Consider the following 10,583-nt stretch of genomic DNA (forward strand, 5'->3'; position numbering starts at 1 on the left):
AATAAAAAAAAAACTCTCTGAAAATATATACAAACAAAAGAATAAACAAACAGAGTCATCAATTTTAACTCTTACCATTATTTATAATTTTTTTTTTTATTTGGACCTGTAAATGTACTTTACAACCAGCAAATGAGTTGTACTACTCAGACATGGCATGAGTTGACATGAGGGAGACAGCGCCCAATGGCTTATCCTCCTAACGTTAAGTAAATTATTTATTTATAAATAATAAAATAAATTGAAATTTATTCAGTTTTCATCAAAGTGATAAAAAATCGTTGTGAAATAACTTGATATTTTTTCACGGGGTCTTATTCTTATCCTTTTGTCCAGTGAACAGTAAAACCAACCAGTAATAAGATCGCATTGTCCTCAAGTCTAGATTGGCTATATCTTATTTACATGGGCGTAAGGAGAAGGGAGCAAGGGGGATCCGGGTGTCTTCCCCCTAGATTTTTGGAACCCAACAAAAAAGAAAGAAAATAGTGAACTCATTTTATAGATGGTTTCTTTCTGGAAACATGCTATAATTAGAAAATTAATGGTGGTGAAAGATTGTGGCGCCCAAAAAATCTTCAGAGATGAAAAGCGTAAAACTGTATTATATTTTCATTGGCTAAATTATTGGTTAAACCTTGTTGTTTACTATTTGAATTCAGTCGTTTTATTTTAAATAATTTATTTTGATTATAGGTAATACAATTTTAAATAGAAATAAAATCATGTAAATATACTCCCAGTGAGTCCTGTAATTAATAAAGCACTCACTACAAGATTCTTGAATGATTCTTGCAACTTTTCCACATTTGAAACCATCTTATAGAGATATAAATCAGATTTCGATTTATAATTTTAATTCAAGAAACTATCTATTGCCTGGTCATTTCTTTTGTATAAGGTGGATTATCTAGAGATAACCAAACTATTCTAACATTGGTTGGAGAGTCATGTTATATCTCTAATATCTGTTGTCCTTTATTTTAGCAGCTTGTATCATTTCACCAAGAAAAGAGTAAAAAAAAAAAAAAAAGATTTGTCGTCATTAAATTCTCCAAAACCTAGCAAGTAATCCCGGTGCTAACTTTTCCTCATACCTGACTTAAAAACAGCCTTTGAGACCGTTCCCAAAAGCCCAATTTATCACGAAGCGGCATATCAATCAAATATTTTGACAGCCTTCAACACCGTTACAAACCGTTATTTAAGACGGTTAGCGCCTTAAACATACCGAGGCGTTGGCAAATTGCGTAAAAGATAAACGGTTTGGTAGATTTAATTTCTTATTTTACGACTTATAGCCAAAAGAGTCGAGAAAATCCCGTCGTATGTGTATATCGTATGTATATTACTCGTGTGTATATTACCCGTCGTGTGTATATTACTCAGCACCAATGCATCAATCCATTCATCTCTTTCAAACGAAAGCATAATCAGCCCCTGATTTATATTTTTCTACTGTTGCAGATTTTAACGAACGAGACAATTAAAAGTGTGAAAAAATAGAAAACCTAAATAATTTAAGAGCAGGGAAAAATAATTTAATAATGGGTAATGATTTGATTTTAAATAGCCTTCGATGATTCTTCCATTTGTGTGAATTTTGTGTTCAACCTCTATGGTAGAGCTCATATCAACATATTCTCGCCAAATAGTTTATCTTATAATGAGATGTTATAAGTTGACCATAAATTAATATTATAATGGCAAATATTTTCTGACCATACTCCAGACCATCATCTCCTCAAAGTTTATGTTATAATAAGAGACTACTTCAATTTTTTTTTTTCCTAATCGCTAAACATAATTATTTTGAATGACCTTCAAATTAGCCGATTATAATTCCTTTGACCTGTCCAAAATCATGTCAGCCTGTGCAAGAAGCAAGGACTCGCCTAAGCTAGATTTCGCAGGATCATATTTGTACCAGTTTTCAGGCACTTTAGAATAAATCAAAGAAAATCCACTAACCTGCCCATATTAAATACTCAGGAAATAATGCGTAAACGTATCCATATTTTAATTTTTAAAAAAATAAAAATCATCCTCTATAAATTTTATTATTTATACATTCATATTCATTATTTTTTTAAGCCCGTTATTATCCGAAATAGGAAATTAAATAATAACAACAACCTGAAGATACTAAAATAACAGGACCTACCAGATACAAATATATTTTACTATTAATATCATCAATAAATGATCTTTATTCTTAAAATAGAATATATATTTTATTTTAACCGACTTTTACTTTATTGGAAAAATATAGTTGACTGTATGAAGTAGATTGTAGGAATTGAACGTTTCGCCCTACTTTGCAGGGCTGTCAGATTAAAACAGAGGTGTAAGCTCAGTTTGCATCTCTATTTCAATCTGACAGCCCTGATGAAGCCTTGCTAAGTGAAGCGAAACGTTCGTTAACGCAAAATAGTTCTCTTCTACTATCTTGATACCCTTATTTACCGCCACCCGGACTATCTTCTTACAATAGACTTTTATTTTATTTGTTAGTGATAGTATGCCGGTACTCCATAAGGTTCAGTTCTTTCTCCCATTTTGTTCAACTTTTATCTTCACGACATCATCGAGTCCAAACACAACTCCAAAGCTATGTTCGCTGACGATACAGCTTCTCTCAACATGATGGCATAATAATTGCTAGGAAAACTTTGTAAAGTCACCTTAATGATCTAGAGTAATATTCCACTAAATGGATGATTAGCTTGAACATTGAAAAATGTAATTCAAAAGTTTTTACTCTTCCACGCCCTCCACACCCACCGGAACTAATCCTCTAAGGTAAAAATGTGAAATGGAATCCTCCCAGTGAAACAGTAATATACCTGGGAATTCTTGATCACCGCCTAACATGGAATCACCATATCAACATTAAACTAACTCAAACCTACCCAAGGTTAGCAATGCTACATCCTATCCTAAACAGAAATTCCAAACTAAACCAGAAACAACTGTTCTAATATTTAAAACAATTCTCAGGCCACTGCTGATGTACGGTTGTAAAGTCTGGGGAGCGGCGTCCTTTACGAAAAGGAAAAAATTACAATCTTTCCAAAAGTCCTAAGAATTGTAGTTAATACTCCTTGGTTCATAAGAAATAGCCAATTGCATCGGGAATTACAAATAGAGACACTAGAGGTTTACATCAAAAAACGGTTCATGAAGTTCCACTCCCAGTTGCCGATAGTTAAAAGTACAGTGACCTACACTTGATAAAACCAACCTCAACCCGAAGACTGAATTCTAGGCTGCTGCAGGACATTCTGTTATAAATTTTATAATTAATAATTCTATTATACACGATTAAAGAGGACTGGCGAACGAAGTTGCGGGAGGCCTTGACTCTACAAGAGATGTTGCACCACAGATGATGATGATTATAAACGATACTTCTATTTTATTAATTCATTATTCACACTACCTCTATTTTACTTATTATTATTTTTTTCTCTCGTCCCTTTTTCAAATTTACTTGTTTTTTTTTACCATTAGAGAGCAATTTATCGTTTTCTCAAGTCTACAAATATCATTATATTTTGTTCTTAATTTTACTTTTCTCTTTTATAAAAACCAGTATTCTTATCTATCTATTTTTTAAAATTTTAATTATAACATTTTATATAGTATTTAAAATTATATACGGATATACCAACCGTGTAAGACCCACCAAGCCGATCTGATATAAAAAAAATTAGCAATTTGTATATTATTATATTTCAAATATGTTTTGGGCTTATTTTGGTTTCAGTTTACTTTTTGCCAAAATATAAAACGCAGTTCTTAAGTAATAAGTAGCCAGGAAAAATGAATATTATAAGGGTGTATTCCAAAGCAATGTAGTATTTATTGAATTCAGAAAAACATTTATTATAATAAAAATGAACTAACCTATCCCTATAACCAACGAATCAATGTATCTCAGTTCCACAATTCAATTCTCATTCCATTGTCAATATTTTGGTAACCAAAGTCTTACTCTTGTTCGTTTATTACTTTTTATATGCTGGCACCACTGAAAATTTTTTTTTTAATTACTCCCACCAATTTCGTTCTGATTTACGATCAGTAACTTAAGAGCTGAATTGTGAAAAATAATTTGTGGTGTGTTTGTTCATTCACCGCATCCCTTTATACTCAAACAAATCATCTTGTAAGTATGTGTCACATGTTATTGTTTTCTAATAAATGACCAATGTTTCATATAGACATTTTTTTTTCAATTAAAAGATAACGAGGTTAAGACCTATTGAAGCCAAAATCCTAATTCCTTTTGTCTATTCCTTTGTCATAATTATTTTAACTTTCGGTAAAGGAACGAAATACATAACAAAGGAATAGGATTTTCTACTAAAACCCGGGGCCATAACTACTACCCCCGCAGTCTCCATAACAGGGGATCCCAGACATAGGTGGGTGGCTTTAGAATAATCATAGCATATTACGTATTTTATTATCAAATTCGTGAAAACATTTTTCTTTCCTATTCAATTTTAAATTTTTTCCAGTTTTAGTATAATCTTTTTTTTTAATTTTGAGCAAAAAGAAAACTATTGTTTCATTGCTTTATTTAAAATTAACTATGAAGTATTATTAGCACAACCTGCCAAGTAAAATCCTGTGGATTATCAGATCCTTTTGAAGTGGAATGTGGCCTAAGACAGGATGACCCGATAGCTCCTCTCCTGTTTAATATCGTTCTAAAAGCAATCATAAATAGAGCAGCAATAAATCAGGGAGGAACTGTATTCACAAAGATGACGCAAGTTCTGGCCTATGCCGACGACGTCCTTATCATCGGTAGATCCCTGCAGAACATTAGGACTGCTTTCGAAGCGATGTCGAAGAAAAAAGTACTTGCATATTAATGGGGAAAAGCTAAAATTATACTGTTGCGTAAAAACCTCTGGACCAGAGGCTGAGTCGCCTTGTAATGAAACCCCATAATTTCGAAGTAGTAAGAAGTTTTTCTTATCTTGGCTCTATCATCAATGAGAACCAGGATAAAGAAGAAGAAGTTTAAAACAGAATTGCTGTTGGAAATAGTGCCTATTTCTCCATTGTAAGGCTAACCAAAAGCAAACTTGTTAAACATACCACCAAGTTCACCCTGTACAAAACGTACGAGAAATTTGAACCTTGAGCAATAAAAGCATTAATATGCTAGACAGGTTTGAAAGAGTAATTCTGAGGAGAATCTTAATGCGTATGCGAGAATGGTAATTGGTGAAGAAGGAAAAATGGTGAACGTTTTGGGCTCTATAAGGAATGTAGTAACTCCTCGTACATAAGGATACAGAGGCTGAAATGACTTGGCCATGTAAAGAGGATGAGCGAGGAAAGAGTGGCTCATAACTTTACAGTTACGTTCCGGATGGTGTGCGGCAAGGTGGTAGGACGAAGGGCCGATGGAGGGATGCTGTGAGGCGGAATCTGCGACAACTCAGGATCCCAGTTACTCTTACAGAAGATAAAGAAAGATGGTTGGTGGGCGTTGAGCAGGCCAAAGGTAGCTTCATGCGCCTGCTGTGTCAGTAAAAGAAGAAGATGAAATATTAAACCAATATGACCTCCAGATTGATAATCCTTATTCTTTAAAAATACAAAGCTATTTCATTTAACTTATATTATATTACAAGGTTTAACTTTTATTAGTCTGCCAATCCTCAATCACATTTTTTTTTTTATCTAGATCGTAGGGTGATTTTTTTCTTGATAGATTTTCGACTAATTATATCTATATCTTAGTCATAGTTATATCGCATGATGATGCAGACGTGGCTATCACGAATAATTACTATAAAAATTAAATTAAAACAATATCAATCGATTTGACTTCGAAATTTCATTTATTTCAACGAATTATCTCATACTCAAGTTACAGTAAAAGGACTAGGAGTTTGGGAGATTTCATAATTTTTTATTATTATTATCTTAATTGAACATGTAATCTCTTATGACGCCCATTTTATTCTTTTTTTAATTAATTAATTATCTGAAAATTTCTTATAAAGATTTTTGAAATAAAAACATTTTTACAGTTACGTGATTGAAATGTTTTCTTTCATGTTCAAATTCTTTTATTTTATTTTTTTCATTTCAGGATTTCTGTCATCTTTAGAGTGAAATCTGCCAAGGCAGTTAAAATAACAGATTTGGATCTCTTGAAGCGTCTTGGTATGATCGTTATGGCCTTTACAGTTCTCCTTCTGATCCGCACCATTGTCGCACCTCCTCTAGTCATCGTTGGAAGAACTGCAGATGATCTTAAGGCATATCTGTGCAAAACTGACTGGTGGGATCATTCATTCACTACAAGTAAGTCAGATTATTTATAAATACTTTATTTTGAAATATTTCTTACACTTAACATCCGATGCTACGTCCAAAACTTCCCTATGCTTGCAATATTGGTTTTAAATGGATAATTGTGATTTCCAGTTTTAATTTAGATTTTATGTTCATAATCGGAAACATCACTGCTAGTCTGGCGTAGCCCCATTTTAATTTGATATTTACATGCCGATTTCTTGTAAGTCGACGATCTAAATTAATTTCTTGGTGTTTTATTTGAGGATTCCAGCATACAGGACAGCTATCTGTATTTAGTTCAGTGGGTCCTTTAGATGCCCTTATGAAAAAATTCCTTATGAACATACAAAAAAAAAATCTATATTAACATCAATCATAAATAAATAATATATTAGTATAAAAATAACCGTAAATATGGATTAACGTAGCAAAAAATAATACGAACAATTATGAATATAGTGTATAGACGAAGGTCGGATAGCCACAGAAACCTAAATAAAGTAAAAATAAAAAATACATTCAACGAAGTTTCTGAATGTATTTTACTCTAAAATAAACTTAAGAGCTTTTTCATTCATGCTAATTAAAATATCCCACTGAAACAACAAAAATTATCTACATGATTGTTCGATTTAAAAAAAAAAAAACATTTTTCAGATCATTTTACAAATTTATAACAATTTTTATAAGATATATTGTTTTAATTGGAAAGTCTACTCAGGAACCCATCAGTTGATTCAAAATTTGAAATCCCCTGAGGGCTGGATCAGTAACATGTCCCCACGCGTCCATTATCTCTCACGATTTACATCTGAATGGCATTGTTCAATTAATCTTCTACAGTAATTGATGATTCGATTTATGTCCAAGCATTGATTATATAGATGTGTAGTTCAAATGGAGAATATCGTAGCTAACCTTAAATTTGCAATAACTAAATATTAAAAAAAAATCAGTCTTTCTGAATTTAAAAAAAAAAGTCATCATGTTTTTCTCTTAATTTTCACAAATATACTTAAGTTGTTGACTAATTCTAAAAGACAATCAGATTTTTTTTTTTTTTTTTATACTATTAGCTATTGAATAATGTAATCTTTAAATTATTATGTATAAATGTTATATAGAGCATGTCATGATCGTTGACATGTTAGATATGTAGATAAAAATTCACCAAATAGAAGTTATATTTGCCCATAAATAAATAAAAATATATATCTTCTAATAAATAACTGTCATAAACTCAAAATGATTATAATATTTTGTTTATATACGTTCAGAGTGTTTCAGGGTCAAGTTTTCTGACTAAAAATATGAATTAAAAATCTCAAAAAAGATGAAGTATATCCGTTGACACTTGATTTAGTAGATGTTCATTAATAAAGATTTTCATTGTCATATATTATTTAGGTTATAATAAATAAATTAATTAGTGTTCGAACTACTTTACTAATGATTAACATTCATTTTAAATGTTGTTAAAAATGATTACCTTGAGCATTAAGACTGGCCAGGCATCTTTCTTCTACAGCAGCAGTGGCCGAACTGGCAGGCAATGGAAGTGTATTATTGTTTTCAAGTTTTAATTATTTTTCTTAGTAAACAGTTAATGTCATTAACTTGCATAGAATTTTTGTTTAAATTCACACCAGCAGTCTCCATTAAGTAATAATAATTTGTTTTAATTTCGACACTCCTTGTAAATATAGTAAATTTAATTAAGTATAATTTCGATTTAAAAAAAGGCTCAATATTATATTTATTTTATAAATACAATTCAATTTATTCGTGTGGAATGTATTATCGCTGTTTTAATTGATATTTTTAATTTCAAATTAACTAGCTTTTGAACACATCTCTCGACCTCATTGTTCTAAGTTTATTTAATTTTTTTTTCTCCAAGAGCTGGGATGTTGGAAAGCATTTTAGAATTTTTCCGCCAATGTAAAGAAATGAAATAAGAAATTAATGAAACTTCCGCGTCCTACTTTCCCCGTTCAGCTTTATACTTCTTGGCCTAATGTTAAGCGAGAAATTACCTTAGAATTTCGAGGCCATCCGACCCCATTTCGTTAGTTCTATTCATACTGAGTCGTTATAAAAGTTAATTTTCCTCAGTTCTGGTGCTTTAATTAAAAAAAATAATAAATTTTATTATCTGTTAATAAATTCAATTTAAATATTTTTAAAAAAACGCGTTGGTCTTTTCATATAAATAAATTTTATTACATGGGTCAAACCTATTGCATATCGCTGTTTTGCCTGAATAATAGCACATGTGATAAAAAAATAAATAAAAAAAAGTATTTTATTTTATTTAGAATCGGACGTATTCCAAAGGAACTTCTATAGATTGCGGTTAATTTCTTTACTTAGGTTGTCCTATAGACTTTCATAAAGCTATTAGAGTTGTAACAACTCAGTTCCAGTATACGGTAGAATATAGAGAAAACCTCAAACAAACAAATTTTGTTTTTTAATAATTTATTTATTGTTATTTACAACTGTATACACATATACACATCAAGTAAATTTCCTGTAAGTTATATTATGACGTGATACAAACATGTGGAGAATCTACCCATTGATAGAACTCCAAAAATATTTCTAAAGGAGAAGATCTCGAGGCCATCTTCTTTTCAGACGCCTAGGACGATTATTAGGTAGTGAAGGAGAAGCCAGGTTAGAAACGAGTTGATTTGGGTTGTTGGTATCTGGTCCTGGCCAAATCGGCAACATAGGGGACATTAAGGTCCTGATGGATGATTTGATTTGTGACAAAGTAAGGAGCATTAAGGATTTTACGAAGGATTTTGAACTGTAAGGATTGGATTCGAGAGGAATTAGATGGTTTAGTAGAGCCCCATAGCTCAATTCCGTTTGTCCAGATAGGCCTTATAATAGTGATGTAGATCAGTCTTTTGTAATGGATTGGAAGTTTGGACCGTTTGTCTAGTAAATGTTGTAATAGTCGAAATCGACGAACAGTTTCCTGTCTTTTCAGTCTTGTATGAGGATTCCATGTCAGTCGTTTGTCCACATTAAGCCCTAAGTAACGGATCTGTTCAACAGGAATAAGTGGGGTATTATTAAAAGATACTGTGGGGCAAGACGAAGGTTTACGACAAAATATTAAAAACAAAAAAACAAAACTGTTTTTTAATAGATTTGCCACTACTTAAGCAAAGAAGGAAAATGATATGTTTACCTGTCAAATCTTTTTTTTATTTTAATATTGAACCTACTTCTTCATTATCCGTTCTTATCTTTCTGACAGATTACTTGAAGTAAATCACAACAGCGCTTATTTAACCCACTTTCCTCATTTTTTCAGGTGTACCTCAAGGTAATATACTAGGTCCTATCCTTTATAAAGTTCTTACAGCTGACACTCCAACCCATCCTAACACCTCACCACGTATGCCGATGACACGTGACTATTATCAGTGAATTATGACCCTTGTATCGTAAACCCTCCATTTCCACATCACAGGGGTGTCAAAACTGGAGGATTTAAATAAATTCCAATAAATTCCACCAAATCACATTCACCCTCCGTCCTAAACCCATGACTTCCTGCCCAACAGTATCTCTTAATAACACTCCATTTATTCCTTTTGATCCGCAACATAGGACAACCTCTGGACACACAACTGATCTGTAATCCTCATAAAAGACTGAAAAGACAGGAAAGCTCGTCGATTCCGACTATTACAATACTTACTAGATAAACGGTCTAAACTTTTAACTATTTACATAAGACTATAATATATATTATATTACATAAGACTATAATACATATTATATTACATATGACTACAATAACGCTTATCTGAACGTACAGAGTTGTACTATGGAGCTCCACTAAACCATCGAACTCAAACAATCCAAAACCCTTCCGAAGGTCCTTAGTGTTCCTTAATTTGTCACAAATCAATTCATCCATCAGGACCTCAATGTTCAATATGTAGCTGATTCGGCCATAAACAGATGCCAATCCTTCCATGATAAACTTCTTAACCACTCAAACCCACTCCTTTCTAAGGCATCTGAAAAGAAAATGAAGAAGGCCTCGAAATCTTCTCCTCTAGAAATTTTATTCTAGAGTTCTAGAGTTCTATCAATAGATAGATTTCCAACATGTCTGTATCATTTCATTGTGTAACTAACTTCAAATTTACTTTTTGTGTATATTTTTAATGCAGTTGTATGTTATTGTATTATTTAAAACTTATAATCATAGTAAACAGTAAATA

The 10,583-nt window shown here is 31.9% G+C and overlaps 1 protein-coding gene across 1 annotated transcript in view; it reads left to right on the forward strand.

Annotated features, from left to right (window-relative positions):
- The window catches only part of LOC106684417 (metabotropic glycine receptor), a gene marked incomplete in the record, with an annotated part of 252,339 nt that overhangs the window by 129,932 nt on the left and 111,824 nt on the right, over nucleotides 1-10,583 (forward strand). The window contains 1 exon segment of the mRNA XM_067050546.1: nucleotides 6,122-6,336. Within this exon segment, the coding sequence (XP_066906647.1) occupies nucleotides 6,122-6,336 (215 nt within the window).

This window comes from Halyomorpha halys, unplaced genomic scaffold (genome assembly GCF_000696795.3).
Source record: "Halyomorpha halys isolate HHAL.00 unplaced genomic scaffold, Hhal_1.1 Scaffold579.1, whole genome shotgun sequence".
In the NCBI taxonomy this organism is placed as follows: Eukaryota; Metazoa; Arthropoda; class Insecta; order Hemiptera; family Pentatomidae; genus Halyomorpha; species Halyomorpha halys.